We start from the raw sequence: 22,303 nt of genomic DNA, 5'->3' as shown, positions 1-22,303 counted from the left end.
ATATTCCTTTTTATGTAAGCCTATAGTTTTATTCTGTTTTCTCCGTTCACAGAAGCACTGCAGTTGCGTGTGATCTGTTGAATCCTTCTTACACTATCCTCAGATAAACTCTAACGCCGGTGCATTGCCTTTGCGTTCAAGTCATGTCGGATAGATGGTATTTACGAGTTGAACGCACATGAACGCCACCACAAAGTCGTTATTACGAGTGGGAAACTCGAAATTTTCTTTAATCCCCGAGTTTCCGAGTTGGGGGCGTGTCAATGAGAAACATGGCGGAATCGATGGATGCAACGTCTGTAGTTGACAGTAAATTTTTGTTTAAATTGATAGTTTTGTAATATAACAATTAATACGTTTTTATGCAATACAGATTAAAGTGGCTTCATAAATTACTTTTTAAAAATATTAAAAACGCAAAACACACCTGATGCGAATTCTTTGCTCTTCATTTTCTATAAGCAGAGTTAACAGACCCTGTTGTATTTTCTTGTAATTTATTAAAAGAAGGTACACCGCCATCTTGTGCCGATTAAACTGACTTGAACGCACCTGACGTCGTAATTACGACTCGTCAACTCGTAAGTTGACGTTGAGTGTTAATAAATGAGTGTTTAGAGTTAACTAAGCAAGATAAGCTTCATATGGGTTACTGATTAGCAGTTTCACTTATTTTCCCAATAAAGTTTTTTTTTTTACCCAACAACCCAGACAGCAGACATTTTCAGCCCAGATACGGCCCACATCTGGCCCGCATGGATTTCACATGGGCCAGATGTGGGCCAGATCTGGGCCAACACTATGTTGCTGTCTGGGAAATTAGTCGAACAAAACGAAAACAAGTGCATAATCTACCACAAGGAACTCTTATATTAAAAGGTTAGCGAGTTAATGGGAAATATTGCAAATGTAATGCAAATGTCATCTAAGGGGAATGTTTTGTATTAAGTCAAAACAAAGCATTGTTTAAAAAAAAAAAAACTTTAGCTAATTGGAAGAATATAAGTTTAGAGAACATAACAGTAAATAAATAAAAAATAAAAATTGTCATTATATTATTTTCATGACGATTAACTATTGATCCCTCCCCCGTGTATCATTCCAATGATGGCAAAAAAAAAAAAATATATAAATATATTAAGTGAATTTAAATCATTTTAAGTACCTTGTTGTGTTACTTTTATTTGACTAATGAAAAAAATAAAAGATCAATTAGATTTAAGTTGTACTTCATTACTGCAATACAGATGAAGTAATACTGAGTACTCATGAAGAAATTACTATTGAGGATGTAGTGTCTGAGAAAGTTATGAGTTCCTTCGATATTTTCGAGGGTGTGAGCAGTTTATGTTGTAGAACAAAACGTCAAAGTATCGTAAAGTTTTGTTTAACACAGGCTTTATTTTACTAATAAATTGAAAAACCCAATTATAAAATCCCATAGAAAATCTCAAAGGAACCAGTTGCGAATTAGTCTTCTGGGTTTTGACGTACCATCGCTCTACTTGCATCACTCTATACCCCCTACCCAACAAGCAAACCAGGTGCCAGTGGAACGTCTCAGGTTACGCATGTAGCCATGGTTCCCTGAGAAGGGGAACAAGATGCTACGTCCTCTAGAGGGCACTATGGGGAATGCCTTCGGCATGACCGGTGTCTGAAGCATGAGTCTAAACACGACAATGAACTTGACATTGGCAGGCAGCAACCTATGACGACACAACTGGTGCGGTTGATATTATAAAAGGGTACCTGTGAAATATATCATCCACTTATTGTCTGAAAGAGATGTGCAGGAATTCCTGAAGCATGGCAAAGAGATGCAGTGTCTCGTTCCCCTTCTCAGGTAACCTTAGGGTGCAATGGGGAATGGTTGACCATGCCGCCATGCTGAAGGGATGAGTGCTTTATTGGCTGAGATAAGTAAAAGACTCAAAGGAGTCCTCAGCCCTGCACCAGCAGCACAATCTTAAGCCGTTTTTCCATTATCGGGTCGAACGGTTCTAAGAACTGTCAGGTACGGCTCCAGTTGTATTTCCACGATTACAAACCGTTCTCGGCCTGGAATTCTCGGCACGGTTAGACAACCGTGCTGAGCCGTGCTGGTAGAGTGTGTGTGCATGACGTCGCCACTCTGTTGCCTGGCTACCAGTTTGTCCATAGCTGGCTAACCGGAAGCGCGCTATTTGATCAAACAGCCAAGTAAGCAGCTACACTTCGTTCAATATACAAAATGTCTGAGACAGTTTGGTCTGTGGAGGATTATTTTTCGTGTCAAAAGTTGTGTCCTTTTTTCTGTTATTTAACTAATTAAATATCAGATAAAAAAGGAGTCCCACAAACAAAAATGCCTGATCATTGTCCATATCGCTGTTTACATTACTCTTGCGTTACCAAGGCAACGACTGACGCAATACATTCCAAAGAGCTCTGTTATCAGCACCACAGTGGAAAATGAAACCGTATCCGTGCTGACTGGCACGGATGGCCATGGAATGGAACGGTTAAGCAAAGAGAACCGTTCGGCCCGATAGTGGAAAAGCGGCTATAGACCAGAGCTTCTCAAGAACAGAGGCCTCAACAGGAGAGAGGAAGCCTAAGGGGCTGTTCACATATTGCGTCTTTTGCGTGCTCAAGTTCGTTATGTCAAATTTAGACACGTGGCAAGCATGCGCAAATAGAGAGCGATGCGTTCATTTTTTCCAGGCGTGTCTGCGCCGCATCGAGATAAAAACATCTCAACAACTCAACATGACAACTCTCTAAAATGAGAGGAGGCCTAACTACCCCTCATGCTCAGGACATCTTGTAAGGAGGCTCACAGAGACCTACAACTCACAGATGCTGTCCTAGCAGAGGCTCCAATCAAGATAATTCTCTGTAGAGAGAGGAGGTCTGACAATGCTCGCAGTAAACGGCCGAGCTCTAGGAGCGAAGGCCTCAGCATGACGACTCCCAAAACGAGAGGAGGCCTAACTACACCCCATGCTCGGGACATCCTGTAAGGAGGTAAAGAGTTACTAGTTAACTTGACAAACCTATTCTGGTTAAGAGCAACTGGGGTCTAACACAGATAGAAAGGTCACAAAGCACTTGGCGCATGGCCTTACCATAAGCATGGATTCAGGAAAAGCAGGAAGCAGTCACAGCATGCTCTTACCATAAACATGAATTTTAGAGAAGGCACAAAGCAACAGCACGTGCTCTTACCATAAACATGGATTTTAGAAAAGGCATTTACAAAGGAGACTCACAGAGAGCCTACAACTGGCAATAGCTATCCTAGCAGAGCTCTATGGAGCAAAAGCCTCAATAAAGATAACCCTCTAAAGCAGGAGGAGGTCTAACAATGCTTGCAGAAGACAAGGAGGCTCACAGAGAGCCTAACAACTTAGGGCACTACCTAACTACAGCACTTTTCTGTCTCTAATTCATCAGAAATAGACACATAAAGAACAATTGTGTTATTTGAGTCAACAAGAGGAGCCAAGAAAACGAAAATGTCCTGTATGACTCATCCATGCTCTGCCTACAAACCCTGCGCTTAACCCTCAAGAGACTCAAGCCAGAGTGGAACAAATTACTGCGACCACATTGTGAAAAGCATGCATTTAACCTGAAGCAGGCTAGTTCAAATGACATATTCTATCACTCTGAAAAGAATCATATGAGAACAGATGCGAATGAATCTCTCTGAGTGCCTTAAGGCCCTTAATAGAAAAGTTTATTTCTATCACTGCTGAGAACTAACCACCTCACAGAATATGAAGAGAGCTGAATGTGCTCATGCAAATGCTAACTACTATCCCTCAGGAGAGAACAGAAAGGAAGAAGTTCCTACCTGTTTCTTGTAGTCAGTTTCATGAATCATTATACCTAGCACATCCAGCTTGCTCGTTCCATCCAAAAACACGTCCCACATTCCTCGAAAATAGGGATGGCACGAACAGAGCTTTCATTGAGAAATCCTTCAATGCACGCATTCTGCTCTCTCAGGAGCTAAATGTGCATGCTCCTAATTCATGTACAAACAAACGGTCTCCTGAAGACAAGAAAGAGGATGACATATTTCACAGGTGCCCTTTAATACTCTCGACCGCACCAGTTGTGACGTCATAGGCTGCCGCCTGCCAATGTCAAGTTCATTGTCGTGTTTAGACTCATGCTTCAGACACTGGTCATGCCGGAGGCATTCCCCATAGCGCCCTCTAGGGGACGCAGCACGAGTTCCCATTCGAAAGGGAACTGCCTGCAAACTGCAACTAACAACCAGACAGAACCAAGGGCTTACAGTTGCTTAAACATAGCCGCTATGTTACGACTGTGATGACTAACTTTTTAAGCCTAGTCTAAGCGTTTTATGCAACCTGAGAAAATTCCTGAGAAATGTATAAACATGTATCCAATATTTTTATCCCAAGATTTTCCTTTTACACACACACACACACATATATATGTATATATATATACCAAGTTCTGTCATGAAACTCTAGATGGCGCAGGCTGATGGTTTCTTAACGTAAACTTACGTAATGTAAACTTAGTCCTCTTAATTAATACATTAAGTATCACTTAGCCCTCTTCACAAAGGCGTGTCAGAACTAAGAAACTGATGTTTCCTTCAGGCTTTAGATCTGCTGAATATCAAATACTTCCATAACTTTATGCTTTTATCATTCACTCTGCTTCAGCTTAACCATCTTCCTGTACCAGAATGAGTGTGTGTTAATGTTAGACTAGTTTAACTGTTTAGTGTAGTTAATAAAGTCTTGTTTGTATCACACCTGAGGTTGTTCGTTGTTTTGCTCATAACTGGAGAACCTAATCATGCTGATCACAGCTACATGCCGTTAAAGTGTGTTGGGTGAGTATTAGGATATTATTATCTATATGGCCAAGAGAGTAATATTCTTCTATAGTCTGCAGACATTCCCACTAAACATTCGCTGGACAAATTGGTAGGACGTCAGTCCTGATTCTGTCAGGAACCCCCCTAAACCAGTTACTTTATCCAAATACTGATAATAATTTATTAAAAAAATATTACCATTTAGAGCTAATTTGTTACAAAAATTGAAGGCGGAAAAAATCCAAAAGTAAAACACCCAGACATGTGACATAATGAGATTTTGAGGAGGTGAATCTATTTAAATATACTGAAAATGAAAAAGTCCAAAAAATTACAACGATCTCAAAATAAGTTTAATTTCTTTATGCAAAAAATATAACTTCCTACTATTGTTAATATTGTGATTTTGGGGGTGAAATGTGATCTAAGCCTCTTTTACCATTATGTGATATTCAAAATAGACATGTGGTTACCATAGCTGCTATCCGTACATACAGTGAGAATGTAGCTCTCAATGGTCAAATAAATGAAATAATTATTAGTAGTGTCTAATGTCTATTGCAAAATGTTAATAAATCAATTCGTCAACAGACACAAATAATTTTCCAAGTAGGGGTATAAAAATGCTTTGCTTTGCAATTCACAGTGCTGGCCACTACTCAGCAATATATTTTATTTTGTGTTTATATATTGGGATAGGGTTGTATTCCCTATCAGTAGGGTGAATTCAGGGACATTTCAATGGCAAAATTTGTTTCAATTTACCTGCATTCACCCTTATATATTTTGTACTGAAAATTCTGATTTCATGATGCATTACTTTTAGTAAAGAATCATAACAGAATTGAATTGTCAAGCCAACTATTTACATCCCCTACCTACAAGTATGATAGTGCATGATAGTGAATTCCAGTCAGATAGAGTATATGTCAAGAAATTCACTTGTGACTGAAGAAACACAGAAAGTGTATACTTTTAGAAAAAGTTTAATATTTATCTCAAATATTACTTTTCAAAATATTTGTCATTTAACAATCTGCAGTACAGTTCTCTAGGGTTCATGATTTTGCTCATGTCAAAGAACACATACAAGCTGAATATTTCATAAAAGCTTGTATATATTGACATTTGTTGGAAAATTTTAAACCATAGATATATATACTTATGGGTAGATAAACAATTAATTTACATTTCAATACAGTAAAAACATTTATTTGAACAATTTTACCTACATTAATCAAAAAAGTACAGCATATTTAATAATTTTACAAATTCTGCATAAAAAATATATTTCTGTACAAAAACATCTTTTGCACCTACTTCAAGTCAGCAGCACATGATCGAATGACAATGGCGAGTTGCACGATTGTTGGTTTGAATGCAGTTTTACAGCTTGACAGTGGCAAAACTATTTTACAGTCGTAAGGAAACAAAACTGTACAAAATGCAACTGAACAAAGAAATATTATTGCAGCAAGCCTGAGAAAAGGCAAGACGTGGATCATCCGCAGTGTGAGAAAACCGACACCGCTCTTTACGCCAACCTGGCGAATCCAACGTACACGGAAATGGTACGATCTGAGAGCATGATTCAACGGAAAACATCGAAACACTTTTGGAAACAAAACGTGGTTTTGATTGAAAATACAATCAATGAGAAAATGATATGATATCCGACAGCAAGCCTACAATGTCATTGTGCACATTTTATGCTCAAAGCTGTCGATGTGTAGCACGCAAGTGCATATGGTAACACAGCGTTGAGAAAACATCAGGCATCACGTTGTTCACGTGGAAAAATGGGAGCACTTACAGTTTTAGCACATGCACTGGAATCAGCGTGGTCATGACATTTAAATCACAGTGAATGTGCACCCCAGCAGCCCTACGCTCTTCATCTAGGTTAATATACTAATGATATGGGTCATTGGGAACCGGTGTGGCCCGGTCATGCTTCGGAATCTAATAAGGCAGTGTTTCTTCGAGAGTAAGCTTGATCTTAACCACGCTGATTTTGTGTTTCTAATAGGCACGGGAGATGCACACTGGTTCAGAAAAAGGAGGAATGGGGGAAAAAAAATGCATCAACTTGTGGGCTCAGATAAATCTTGTATAGGCATCCACACAGAGCTGATAAATGAACTCAAAATCTGCGCCATCAAAATACAGTCATGTTCTGCACAAGAGGTATACTTGATACGTAATGAAAGCAAATTGGTGATACGGCAAATTGGTGAGTAAAGCTATTATGATTTCAAACGTAAAAACGAAATGTAATTTGTCAGCATATGCTAGTCCAAGCAAGTGATTGGACACACCACGGACGAACAGTACAACATGTGCGTGATGTGAAGTATGATGAATGCTTTAAAAAGCAATCAAAAATGATTCAATTGTGTCCTTATCACCTTGTAAACATAAACAGAACTTCATTTAAAAAATAAATTCAGTCTCTCTTGATAGCCGTAGCATGACATCATGCTCTCTATGGATATGGGTTTATGTTTATATACATATGGTCAATAAAACCCTGTATATTATTTTTTGTTTCTTCCAATACATTGATTTCATATCCATTTCATTCTAGTGCAAAATTTGTGCAATAAACTTTATTCTTTTTTTCAACACAGCGGTTGAGTTCCGTCCTCCATCTGGAGGTGAGCGTCTCTCCTTTGAGTTTCTTGTAGCGTTTTGTCACCTTCTTGGTGGAGATCTATTAAGTGTGCTAAGCCACAGTAGTCCAGTTGCTTTCTCGTTTTGTGGTTTGTCTTCACTGAAGAAAATACATTGCGTCAACAACTTTGTGGCATTCAAAGACACGTCAGTATCTTTCCCAGGAAGCCTTTTAAGTGGGGGGATACATAAAAAAAAAGATAAAAACAAACAAAGAAAACCTTCATCCTTTAAGTGCCATGTATGGTACAGATCCCAGAAAGAATGTTGACCTCAGTTCTGGCCGAACATGCGTCAAGTGAGCTTCGTTCTTTGAGAAGAAATTTTTCTTTGATGTTTTTTTTTCAGAATTTAGTTTTTTTCTCTAAAAAACATAGTCATTGGTTTTATCTTGTCCACTGTAAGCTTGTGATAAAAGTAAAATCTATAGCAAAGTGCAGTCAGTCGTAAAGGAGTATTAGCGTCTGGTTCCCACTGCTCTGCTGCTTACCCATGAGGCCGGTCGGTCCAGAGCTGATAATGAAGGCTATACTACTGTGCAGACTGTATTGAGGGTCGTATCAAACCTCACAGCCTTTGCCTCTGTTGGTTTCATGTTTGTATCATACATGGGATTCTCAAATGAAGCTTGTCCATTAGTGTTCTCGTGACCTGCATATCCGTTGTACTGAACTTTTGGTCTTGTTCTGGAAAGGTGGAAAAACAAAGATGGTTAAGAGGAATAGGAACTATTTTCAAAGCCAAAACACAAATTTGTGAATTTGTTTACATTTGTTACAACACATTCCAGTGTAAGTTTCAATTATGGAAGAACAACATAAACATTAGACATGTTAGATCAAACCTAAAACAAAAGAACGTAATGTCCTCTTCTAACAATGGGAAGTGACAAATGTGTTAGCCGGGTTAAATTACAAATTTAGGACAAGAAAAAATATATATTATACAACCAACTGAATATTTTTCATTCAACAACATAGAAGCAGTTCATGACAAAATTAAAATGTGGGCAATTACTCACCCTTATGTCAGTTCCACACTATACATTCTTCCATAAAATGCTAAATGTTGTAATATTATGTAGAATGTCTGAGCAGCTGTTATTCACAGCACTATGAGAGCATTATAAAAGTAGTCCATATGGCTTGTGTCCTTTGTAGAAATATCCTTACTACATGGAACACTGTATCTCACTATGCATTGTGGTCGACTTGACCTTCTACTTCTAGGGACATTTTTATGCAACACTGTATGCAAAATAATAAATGCAATATAATGTTTATTTCCAAGAGGATGAGAGGATGCCACTTGCTTGAATTGCAAATGTAATGTGATGAGGTCTTGGCAAAGAGGTCAGGAGATAATGTGGCATACTACTGCTTGAAACATTTATGGTGCAATAATGCCTATAGAATACTAGCATACTCTGTGCTATATGCTGAATTATTGCCTACTTTTTCGCCAAATAGTACACATTTTAGCAGTATGCTGCTTTGTCAAGTGTTGTTGTGTTTGTCACATGACAAATTATTTTACATTTTATTTCAATTTTGAGTAAAACTCTTGGCTGATCTGATCAAATACTGTAATGAGTCAATTTTCAATTCATTTAGCATACTGAAATGTGAGATCAAATTGAGTGCATTATGTTTTACCATTCCAAGTGCATTATGCTCTGTTGTATAATGCATTTTGGCAAATGTAGTTGATAATCTAGGTATTCTACTATATGTATATGTATGGTAGTATGCTATTCTGATCATGGCAGTTTAACAATTTCTCTCCTTATTCAACTGGAAACTTTGCTGCTTTTTACCACCAATAACTAAAACCAAAAAAAAATGAAACATAATTTTTTTTTTTGAAAGGTCACTGACTTCTTGACGGTCTAAATTTTGAATACTGCAACTGATTCCCAGGCTTGCTCAGATGGCAGTGGATGATTTATGATCTTGCTCAAATTGTATGGTCTAAATCTAAATAAATTACCTATATCCCATACCCAATTCATATTCCCACTGACTCACAGACACTGGCGCATCACCACATCAGACACAATTCTCATGATATTCTGGTGGCAAATGTACACAAACAGAAATAAACGGGATGACTTTTAGTTGGTCAAATTAGGGTTGACGGAAATGACATTCTAATATGGGACTACAACACATTATGCAAGTCACTTCATTTCCCATAATTCCTGCGCTCTGTCCTGCCTCAGACCAGATGAGAAAATAAAGTTCAGACAATGAAGGTGAGGCTGTAAAGGGCTCGTCGCCTGTGGCATTAGCTTCCGGTGACTTACCTGGAGGCGGCCAGGTCTTTGGGTCTCTCATTGTCATCTGTGCCTTGTGATAGAGCCCTGCCAATTTTTTTTATTATTTTAATATTGGAAAACTGTCATGTTTCATGACAACTTTGTCACATTGTTTTGTTTGTGTAGGAAAACTCCCATGCTTCTTTTTAGCATTGCCTTGGTTTGAACTCATTGGCATTTCAAGAGATTTTAATTGCTAACTGTCTGAAAGCAGATGCAAAATCAGTCACAATTACTGGCTTGGCAAAGGAGTTTCCCATCACTGCAGTGACACAATGCCGATTCACATTCATTACGGACAAATAACATCAACACACAAGACAGAAAAGTCAGTTGCTCTTACCTGTGTTTGTAGAGGTAAAAGGCAAACCCTGATAAAATAAGCGCAAAGAAGGGCACTAGAATGGCAGCTGCCACAGAACTGCTGTTTGTGCCGTAGTGAGGATTAGATGGATCCATATCTGTGGTAATAAGACCTGAGGCAGAATTCAGAATAAATAATTTGAAATGACCAATCTGTTCAGAATCATAAATTAAATAAGTATTGAATCTATAAACGTTTCAAATTCTAATACTAATTCATGTACTCTATATATATATATATATATATATATATAATGTATCTATGTACCTTGTCTTGTTAACTGAAACTTCCCAAAATCCTTGCTGTGAATGTGCCCTTGGTAAACAAACATTTTTTTCTCCGTTTCTGCAGTAACCTATATAAAAAATAAACATGAAGGTATAACAGGAAAAAACTTTTTAAAATATAGCCCTATTTTGCCAAAACAATGCCTTTCAAAAATTTTACTAGATTGTCAAAGATAAAGGTAATATATATATTTTTTTTCTGCAATGCAATATTGGAAATCACATAACCATTTAAAATTCAATGCTTTATTAACTTATTATTACCACTTTTGTACTACTCACATATCCATCCATTGCCCAGTTATCGTTTTTGAATTTGCTAAAATATTGTTCTGTTGGGCCTCTTATCTGGTAAACTTTTAATATTAGATGATTTTCTTCTTTCTTGTAAGTTCCTGCAAAATAACCCAAGAAGAAAAAAAGAAGAAGGAGAAGAAGAAGAAGAAACATTATAAGGAAATAATTAACTGAAATAACCAACAATATCCATCATCTGGAATTTATTTTATAAACCTGCATTTGTAATGCTTTTCTCTTTATTTTTGGTCTAGGACTAGGAAGTGGGGCAAAGGAAAACATATTTGGTAAATGTGGAAAGCATCCATAGCTATCAAGCCTGTTCAATTAATGTGAGAAATTGGATGTAATCTCAGCACTGAAGAAATAAGATGCAATGCTAATTCAATTATTCACTCTCCATCTTCCAAAGTAAGAAAATTCTTCTCTTTCAGCATGTTTAATACGTAAGAGCAGACTCCTAAATATGTTCAAAGAAGACAACAATTGGATCAATGGAACGTCATCTTGTTACCGTAGCAGCTGACCGCATATCAGTTCATTTCTATACTCACCAACAAATAACTCTATCTACACTCCTTAATAGCATTCTTCATTCCATTTTACATTCACACATTAGTCCATGTTTCTCACTGTGCTCAAGTGTAACCTAAAATCACCTAAAGTAGTCCTGCCCACTGACATCTGTGTGGATATGTTTACAGATATAAACAATATAGCAAAATTTCTACCAACTGACACATGTTTTGTCGTACAATATATCCATCATATTACCCAACCCTAGTGTCTTCAATGAACATGGTGGCAAAACCTGGCAGAAAACTCCAACGTACCAGAGAGTTTGATGTGCACCCCGCTCTGCTCCAGAAGAGTGACGTTGACCCGGCTGGTGGTGGCATTGAATGCATTGACTGTTACTGTGGCAGCCTGTCTCTTTCCCAAATACTCATAGAATCCAGCCCAACCAGAGTTCAAAGAGAACACGTCTGCAGGAACTAAACAACACATACAGAAAACATTTCATGGAAATGTATGAATGTAATTGCTACGGTAACAATATATATATATATATATATATATATATATATTTATTTTTTATTTTTTTTATGTTGTAGTTGTATGTTGTTAAAAATAAATACATAAAAATTTAGACACTTTATGTTTGGATTTGAGATATTAGTGGAACAAGAATGTGATAAACTTCATACTGGTAAATGCGTTAGTTGATTTAATTGACTTAACCCTTGATTTCATTGACTTAAACCAATTGTGAAGAAAAGTGAAGTTAGTTCTGAGAAAAGCAGAGTATTATAAGTGTCCAAAAACTTTTGGACACTGCTAAACATTAAAGGTGAAATATGTCATTTCTGTCCTACTAGCAGCACTAAATGGAATTGCAAAAATAATTTTTAAACACGTTTCCCAAAAACTACAACACCTATGAAAGGTTTACAAATAGTTGGTCTTTGCCAGTCAAAGCGGGATAGGCAGTCATATTTTAACACCGAAAATAATCACACTTCACCTTTATCTTTGTTACGCTGACATTTTAAAAATAACATTTTCAGAAATACAACATTACAGGCCCATTATTTCCAATGACCATAGTTCAACTTCATGTAGGCCAAGTTTATTTTTGATGACAGCAAAATGGATCATTTAAGGGGAACTTGAAAGTTTTTATACCACGAATTTTGTTTTTCTGCAGGTCTGGATCCTCATTTGATTTGCTGTTTATTTTTGGTCCAACTAGAAAATAGAGCAAATAATTGATCGTTTTACATTTGTGGATACAACCTGTACAATGGTAATGACAGTTAATCAAAGTTTCTTGCTGTAGTTTTTCTGAGAATGAGTCACTTCTACAACAGTTTGACAGACATGAATATCTTTCATACATTTATAAATGCAGACACTGCTATTCTGTCTATATATTTAGTCTTAAATGGTAAAAATATGGTAACACATTAGTTTAGGGACCAATTCTCACTATTAACTAGCATGCACATTACTAGCATATTGGCCGTTTATTAGCACTTATAAAGCACATATTAATGCATTATTCTTCATGACTATATTCTACATCCCTTAATCCTACCCCATACCTAAACTAGCCCAGTTGTTTCAGTACCTTTGCAGAATGGAGGTTTGCCTGACCACCTCCCATCTGCTTTGCAAGTCCTGTGCTCTGATCCTCCAGATAAGTAGAAACCATCTTGGCATGTATACATGAGTGTGTAACCTAGAGTAGGCAGGTCTATAGCCTTCACGTCTACATGAGATGGCGTCTCAGGCTGTCTACAGGCATGTGCTGAAAAGTGAAAGAGAAAGAAAACAATTAGTGATGTTCCAACTGATCAACCATAGATTGGAGCCAATATTACTTCCAATGGGCAATTCCATGAACGCAAGTATTTTGGTGATTCTGAGGAAATGAGCCTAATGGTCAGACTTAAGTAAGTCAGACTTTTTTCATGCCATCTTTCTTTCTTTCTTTTAATAAGTTTATTTTTTTGGGGTACACATTTTGATAGTCCACTTTAGACATCATTCTACTACCTTTAAGTAACTTTGTAATGACATGCCAACTAACTCTTATTATTAATTTGCAACTACATGTCAGCTAACTCTCATTAGAGTATTAGTAGAATATTAGTCATTACTGTTAGGGTTAGTAGAATAAGTTGACGCACTTGCAAAGTTACTTATAGTCAGTAGAATGTGTGCCATCAAAATAAATTGTTAGCAAATATTAAGCAGACAGTCTTGACATATAGTTGCAAAGTTACTTAGTAGGTAGAATGTCTAAAATTGAGCATCAAAATAAAGTGTTAACTTTTCCCCCCTCTATATCTCTTCTATATGAAAAACATAATAAGACCCTATCATAATTTTATTAATTTTATTTTCACATATATCAAGAAGCTGAATTTTTTTTAAAATGCCTTGTATTTCATTAGTATTATGTTCAGTAATGTTTCTGTAATTTATTATTATTATTATGTATTTTGCAACATAGAAAGAAGAAAAAAAAAAAATATATAAGCATAAGGCTTATTTGAACTAAGGTGGACATATTAGAACATCACTACTGATATTAGGACGCATAAACTACAGATATTTACAGCTGAAATTCATGCATTTTTTTTACTTCTGGATAATGATTTCATGTCATTAGTTTGCTTATCTCCATGAGAGTGACATATTTACTCTAAATGAGTGTAAATGAAAGCTTTTTTTGTTTATTTCATTACTTTGATAACACAAATAAAATAACATATACGTGGTCCAGAGACTGTAGCTATTTATTTTTTATGCCATTATTTTTATAACTCCTCATACATCCATTGCACGGTTTACACATCACATCCATGATGATCTGTTACTTGTTACAAATGTGTTACTTGCTACATGTATGAATTAAATTAAGAATGATGGATCTACTAAACATGCCTTTTGCAGCTACTTTAAAAAAATGGTAAGAACAAAATGGACTTTAGCAAAAAGTGGTGGGAATATACCCCACACCTCCCACCCACAAATAACACCTATGGTCAGGGCCGCATTAACCATTGGGCTAGGCGGGGTTGAAGCCCCGGGACACCCGAGCAAGGAGGGGACCCGTGATTGGCTGAGGAGTAGATTGACGGACATTGGTAGTGCCGATCGGCAAAGCACCACCACGCCCCTCACATTTTAGCGCTATTATTTAGTTTTTCCGGAGTTTTCCCATAAATTCCATGCATTACCATTAGAGATTAAAATGTCACATTTGAATTTGGTTTACCAATCAAATGCATTTATTAGCCTATATATTTTACTTTTCAACAAACTGCACGTAGCCTATCTATCAGGTGATGTCTGCATGTACCTCTCTTCACTTCATTCTGGTGTAATCTAGAAATGGTCATGCAAAGAACAATCTTCGATAAGTAAAAATGTCAACTATTCTAAAACAAATAGTGAGAGAAAAAAATGAGGAGAGAGGGGAAAACATGAGTTAGTCATTAAAATTCACAGCTAGTTTATATTACTAAAGCTGATGATGAAGTGGGAGTTGTGGAACCGCAAATGGACCGGACACATGGAGCAGACAAAAACACAGCGTCATCATCCCCACAGATTTTAATTTAGTTTGATTATTAACTTGATAGATGTTGCTTTTTGTGTTTGCACAAACTCTATAGGCCTAGTATATTCGCTTATGGGTTGAGAAATTCATTTTGCGCGTCATGATGTAAGCTTTTCATTTAAACGCATTTTAAGCATTTTGGTTTAAAAACTAATTTAACTGTTCAGGGACATTAAGCAGTGGGGCAGAATTCATTTTGGCAAACGCGCGCATTAAGACGGTTTCTGATACGCGCGGAGCGCACTTGCTCGTACACCGCCAGTCTAAACTAGTTATTTTTCGCGCCTTGTGTTTAAACGTTCGAATACACATACTTATGTGTCAAAATGCCTGTCTCCTCGTCAACAGTCATTTGTGTCTTAAATGAACGTTAATAGTTAAAGATAAAGCATGTGCACTAGTTCGCTATTATGAGATCCTGCACTCTAAAAAATGCTGGGTTGTAGCTGCTGTTGCCATTTGTGTCAATAATGAAAATTAAACATTAGAAAGAAAATCACTCACTGTTCTTGACCGAATCGCTTTTGTAAAATAATGTATATTGAATTTATGCAGTGAAGACTATTCAGTCTATTTGTAGTCTATTTATTTTATACAATATAATATTTCTTATTCAGTGCTTTAAGTGTTTGTAGGTCAATTTCTTTGTTCTACTGTAATGCATGACTGATTACTTGCCTTCAGTAAGTTTGTTTTTACTTAGGCTAGTATTTTTTTATTTTTTTATTTTGTGACACTGGAATTGGTAACAAGAATTGTGAAATTGCAATGCATCAAAACATTTTGATTGGATAAAAAGGTTACACTTTATTTCGATAGTCCACTTTAGACATTCTATTAACTATAAGTAACTTTGTAACTACATGTCAACTACATGTCAACTAATTTTCATTAATTTGCAACTACATGTCTACTAACTCTCAGAGTAGACTGTTAGGGTAGGTTTAGGGTTAGTAGAATAAGTTGACAAAGAAAGTGTTAGAAGATATTAAGCAGACAGTCTACTAATACTCTACTAACTGCTAGTTGACATGTAGTTGCAAAGTTACTTACTGTTAATAGAATGTCTAAAGTGGACTATCGAAATAAAGTGTTACCGATAAAAATCCTATTTTAAGCTATATATATCATTATTGTGATGGGGGCCCTGCAATAAGTCATAGCCCCGGGGCCCAGTGAGGTCTTAATGCGGCCCTGCCTATGGTTACTGTAACAAACCTGATTTGGCCACCTTGCATTATTAGATAAGTTGAATATTAAAAAAAAAAAAAAAACTCAACCCCTTAATGGACAAACTAATTGTTCTGGCCTAAAATCATGCCACTACTTGAGCCAAGTCAAGTCTAGTCAAGTCAGTTTAAGTGCTTTTCACAATAAATATTGTTTCAAATAAGCTTTCCAGAAAATCACAATGTTTTTAGACATTATGAATACGTTCATGTCAGGGAGTCATCACAGTCACTTCAGTCACCATCCAGGATAATTACCCGATCACAGTCACCTGAGTTCTGATCACCCGCACCTGCTGTCACCAATCAAGCCACACTACAAATACACACACAGCACAGCCACTCACTGTCCGGTCTACCATTCACTCCTACGAACTACTCTGGACTCTCTCTGCCAAAATCTCCTAGAACGAATTACCTGCTGTTCCTCCCACGATCCTCCAACGACTCCGTGGAAACGGCTCCACGATCTCCAACGTAACCGGCATACGATCCTCTCCATCAGAACTCAGATAAGCACCCTGGAACCATTCACTGTGTTGACATTCACCTGCCTTTAACTCACCTATTCCAGTCATCCACTTACCAAGTCAATAAACCATCCTGTTTTGCACTTATCTGTTGTGTCTGGCCTTGCTTTGTGACAGTTCATGACTTGTAGTGGCATTTAGCATATTAGTGCTATATGATAGAATTGTTTAGATTTTGCAAAGATACAAGCAATCCAGCAGTTGAGATTTGCTATACACACAGTAGCATATACATTGGTATGCATTGCTGTATGAGATACTGCATATATGTAGGTAAAGATGGAAATACTATAACTCTTAATATACTGTTGGTCGATAATATAGTTTACATTTTGTGACAATATAAACAATCAAGCAGTTGAGATATGCCATATAGTACACAGCTTAACATGAGTGTACTGCATGTATCCGGGTGGTGTTGGATATACTTATAATAGTTTTATAATTCGAACCAATGTTGCTGTTTTAAAAATCCTGACCAGAGCATCCCTAAATAAGTAGAGAATCGCAATAAAAGCAATATCAGAAATATTTAGAGTGCAGTTTCAGCTGCATACTACAGAACAGTCGAGATAAAGCCACACCCCTGACAGAAACGTTCTGGGACATGCCTTGAGTGCTGCTATCTTCCATAATATATGAGCCATGTCCTCACACCTCACTTTTCGTCAACTCAATTCTCACTGCTTCTCAGCTTCTGACAGTTTGACTGCTTTACACAGGCGAGACGCCCTAAGGATTTGGTGTGGCGCTCTGTCAAAGTGGTCCATGTATCTCAAATTTATGTACAAGCTGTTTAAACTCAGCTGACTTTAATTCTTTTGGCCACATGTTCCTCTTGCAGCAATCATTTCAATACAAAAGCATCACAACGTGGAATTCACACATACAGCTTAAAGGATCATCACTGGGACAGTGGCAAGGATCAAGTGCATGACACTGCTCAGAGAACTTCTATCAAAAAGTAGATTTGCAAGAGCAAACTTATCTCTGCTAAGCTGTCAGCATCTTTAACATCAGCACCCTCAGCCGTCATAACACTGAAGTAATCTGTACTTCTTCAAACAATGCCCTTCTGCAGTAATTTCCTGTGTAAAGATCTCTCTCTCTCTCCTCACCTACTTTGTCTTCCTGATAGTACATCATCAGTCACACACTGATGAAACCTTGTTTCTGATTTAACGCTATGGCTGTGTTCCAAAACCTAAGGAACTGACTTGCTGTCAGACGCCTACACGGGAAACTTCCGTTTGAGGCAGTATGCTAAGTGAAATGGAACCTCATAAGTGCCCTACTTAGGCAGCAAATAGTGCTCTTCACATGTAGCGCATATCAGATCTCACTTCCAACTGATTTAAATAGAGTTTGCTGTTAGCATGTTGCTAAGCTAACACTGTGATACTCTAATTCTGTTTTTAGACTAGATTTTCTGGCCGCCAACAGTAAATGGAGATGACATATATATATATATATATATATATATGCATCCAGATTGTCAAGCATTGAAAAAACAAACGTAATAATAATAAAAAAAAAAAATCCTCAGAAATTGATTAGACTGATTCGTTTGCTCAAGCGTGCTGCCAAATGATTAGATCGAATAGATTAATTTGTTTGCTATGATTGTCTATGAAGATATGTTTTCAGTGGACTTTCACAACTTGCTTGAGAAAACATTAAAATATAGTTACAATGTTTGTTTGTTTTTTTCATTTGATTTAATCAAGTTATTTTTGCATCACATACAATGTACAATGTCATATTTATTATTCGAGATCTGCAGCAACAGGCTTGGGCGAGCGACTTGTGGACAGCTTGTCCTTATCCTTGTACATAATATCATCCACATACCAACAAACCAATGATTCGTTTGGCAAATAAATAATTTACGGACAGTTACAACTGCTTTAGCTTTATACCTGAAATGAAAAGGGAATATTTAGTAACGATAATATTAATTAGCCAGTCTGCAAACTCATTCTCTCAAATGGCTTGTGTATGAAGAGTCCCTGTTGTTTTATATTATAAACTGTTTATTAACTATTTAATGAAGTATGTGACCCCTGCTGAAGTTGTTATTTCTGCATCAGGACCATGCCCAACATAAGGAGAGCAAGAGATTGATTGTTAGAGTCAGTTTATTTTTAATTAATACTGTAGTAGTTCAGTTTCCTTTACATCTTTAACTAGCCGTTAATTTATCAATTGAATGGGAGACCTATACTCGTTAATCATGCAAACACTTGCCCCCCCCATGAGAGAATTGGCAGGAGCCGCCACTGTATATATATATATACAGTATATATATTAAGGTCCAATTCTCATTGTTAACTAACTACTAACTATGACTTTTGCCTCAGAAAACTCCTAATTTGCTGCTTATTGATAGTTAGTAAGGTAGTTAAGTTTAGGAATGGAGTATGATTAAGGGATCTAAAATATGTTCACGCAGAATAAGGCATTAACATGTGCTTTATAATCACTAATAAACAGCTGTTCTGCATCAGGACCATGCCCATCCCCCTGTCAAAAAAAGTGTATATAAATTGACATGTGTGTGTTTGTACGTATACTTTTTTTGCATGGTCAACTGTGTATAATGACATTGTTAAAACAATGTTAACATAGTTTGCGAGGACCCTTCCTGTGTCCTTATAAACCAACTGGCTTTAAAAACACACTAAATGGTCTGTTTATTTGTTTGTTTGTTTAAATAAAAATACAAAAAATGCCTAAATGTTTCTGTGAGGGTTATGTTTATGTGATGGGGTAGGGTTATGGGATAGAAAAATATGATTGGCTCAGTAATAAAAACTTCGCCTATGGAGAGTCCCCGTAATATGTGTGTGTGACTTTAATAATTGTATCGTGTGGTAACTGTTGTATACAAGCAATAGGGAACTCGAAGACGTGCTGTATTATGAATGTACTCTGCTTTGCATCAGGCCTAATCAGGCCTAACAAATGCTCTTCAGCTGCGACTGTATTCACAGCATGGCCTCTCGTACCTTACTTTACATGAAATCAAATGTTATAATTAATAAATTGAATAAACTTACAACATATAAACACATAACAGCTTGACAACCTGACATTTAAAAATAATTAAGTCTAATTTAAGAACACACTTCAAATTTTTAAATCTTATTAATGACACTATTGATATATATTATTGTGATTTTATTGTGTTGACCTGTTACCCAACAGTTATTACAAATATGATGTTAAAATTTAGATAACACATCTCACTATTAACTAGTTGCTTATTAGCATGCCTATTATTAACATATTGGCTGTTTATTAGTACTTATAAAGCACATATTCTGCATGACCATATTCTACATCCCTAAGGTCCAATTCTCATTGTTAACTAACTACTAACTATGACTTTTGCCTCAGAAAACTCCTAATTTGCTGCTTATTGATAGTTAGTAAGGTAGTTAAGTTTAGGAATGGAGTATGATTAAGGGATCTAAAATATGTTCACGCAGAATAAGGCATTAACATGTGCTTTATAATCACTAATAAACAGCTGATATGCTAGTAATATGCATGCTAGTTAATAGTGAGAATTGGTCCTTAAAATAAAGTGTTAGCAAAACTCTCATAGTGTGTGGGCGATATAATAATACGTAGAACACTCAATGTGGAAAATCTTCTATTCATAATCAGAGTTATTTTATTTTTAGCAATATTTTTCAATATTGAATGCGTTACATTCATGAGTCTTATTTTTTTCCATCTTTTTGATTTTGGTAGATTTTATTTGTATTTATTTTTTTCAATTACCTTGTCACAATGCAACCTGGTATTGCCTTCTGTGCAATGGATACATGCGATGTTAATTTAGAATTTGGCCAAAAGAACAAAGTTTCTCAGAACAGCTTTCATGCTCATGGCACTATGATGCTGCCAGCATGGGCAGCTCACTAGCTTTTGGAACAGAATCTGTATAAATTGATGATTACCAACACACTCTGGTTGCATCCCACTCCATGTTAAATTTTCTAAACACGTTCTCGTTGTTGAGCCGAGGATGTGATAGTTTTTCCGACATCTGAAGAAAATTTGACTTCCAACCTGAAAGAAGAGAATTACATTATTGAGACTGAAACCCTGAAACGCAACCTGTTATTTACTCAACTAAAGGACAGGAAATGATTGAATGTCATTTGTTCTCACCTCAAATCCCTGAGCCTGGACTGGAATTCCATATGCTGGGGTTCCGGGATCCTTACATGCATTGTTGGTTGGATCTATAAATAGACATTCACACCTTTTAGAATAATTTATTTAAATAGATAAATAAATGTGTGTGCATGTATCACATGGCAATGGAATTGCATTGCTTTTTTCCCAGCTACATAGTGGATCACCAATGCAAGAAGGCTGTATTCCACTCCATGAACCGTACGCCTCGCAAACTCTTCTTGAGGAGCCCACCAGCAGGAATGGAGGTCTGCAGTAGAATGACACCTCTGATTTGTAGGTGAACTGCCGGCCCTCTATGAAGCCCTCTGCAGGGGTGCCTGGATCTCCACATAACACGGCTGTAAAGGACACCATTGAAAAAGTCAGCTAGTTCTAACATTATCTCAGTTCAGCTACTTTCTTTTTTCAAGAGTGTAATTTAGCAGTGAAAGTTGCTTGTGTGTTTGAATTTGAAAAACATCAACAGACAAAAAGGTCTACTGTGAGGACCCCCACCCCCAAAAAAAGAAAGAAAGAAAGAAAGAAAAATACTTTTAATTGCATTTTAGTAGTCAAACTGTTATAGTTGTGCTGTTTATTTGTATTCTCAGGTGCTTCTCTTGTTTTTGAGGTATTTAAGGCATTTAGAAAATGAAAATGCTTTAGCATCACATTTCAGACAGGATCAACTGATGGCAAAGTGCTACTAGTAAATTACAGCTAATATAGATACAATGTAATATCGTGGAAATAAACAAGCCAAAAATTAACAAAAAATATGAAATCATCAACAACAATTTGGTTTTAATACAACAACAGCTGCTGAAAGAAGTAGGTCTAGAGTCTGCTTCTGAAGATTTAACAGTAGACACACTTTTTCATTTGAAGGAGAACTTGATTTCATCAAATGCTTGGTGGCCAAATAGTCTTAGGCCTCAGCATAGATTGGATGTGGGAAGGTGCCTGACCAGTGACTGCTTTGACGCTTGGACAAATGTTTAAACTTGATTCTACTAGGTATAGGGAGCCAGTGGAGGAAGCGCAGCTGAAGTGTTATCTAGGAGGACTTGAAATGCCTGAATATCAACCAGACTGCAGTTTTCAGAATGAGCTGCATCGTGAGGTACTGCGTGTACCAGGACTAGCTGTCATCCTTTTTCCAAAGGCAAAAAGCAAGACATGTTTTCACACTATAGTTCATGTAATTTAGAAGCCTGCCCTTATATATTACATATTATTTCACAGTTTCAAGCGATGACTTCTTTAACCCTGTATGCTATATAATTTAATTTAATATTTGATTTAAAAGTAGGGCTGTTGCTTGCTTATTAGCATGCCTATTATTAACATATTGGCTGTTTATTAGTACTTATAAAGCACATATTCTGCATGACCATATTCTACATCCCTAATCCTACCCAATACTAAATTAAC

The 22,303-nt window shown here is 36.7% G+C and overlaps 1 protein-coding gene across 1 annotated transcript in view; it reads right to left on the bottom strand.

Annotated features, from left to right (window-relative positions):
- Window positions 1–7,870: 7,870 nt before the first annotated feature.
- LOC107717843 (CUB and sushi domain-containing protein 1-like) overlaps window positions 7,871–22,303 on the bottom strand; it is a 373,583-nt gene continuing 359,150 nt past the window's right edge. The window contains 11 exon segments of the mRNA XM_016524723.1: window positions 7,871–8,208; window positions 10,183–10,315; window positions 10,471–10,558; window positions 10,773–10,885; window positions 11,621–11,782; window positions 11,989–12,030; window positions 12,313–12,318; window positions 12,919–13,098; window positions 20,647–20,758; window positions 20,861–20,934; window positions 21,055–21,228. Coding sequence (XP_016380209.1) covers window positions 8,049–8,208; window positions 10,183–10,315; window positions 10,471–10,558; window positions 10,773–10,885; window positions 11,621–11,782; window positions 11,989–12,030; window positions 12,313–12,318; window positions 12,919–13,098; window positions 20,647–20,758; window positions 20,861–20,934; window positions 21,055–21,228 — 1,244 coding nt within the window. The 3' untranslated portion in view covers window positions 7,871–8,048.

Source organism: Sinocyclocheilus rhinocerous, unplaced genomic scaffold, assembly GCF_001515625.1.
Source record: "Sinocyclocheilus rhinocerous isolate Xijiao unplaced genomic scaffold, SAMN03320098_v1.1 scaffold780, whole genome shotgun sequence".
Lineage (NCBI taxonomy): Eukaryota > Metazoa > Chordata > Actinopteri > Cypriniformes > Cyprinidae > Sinocyclocheilus > Sinocyclocheilus rhinocerous.
The sequence above is the reverse complement of the archived record's forward strand: the minus strand, read 5'-3'. Positions and strand labels throughout refer to the sequence as shown.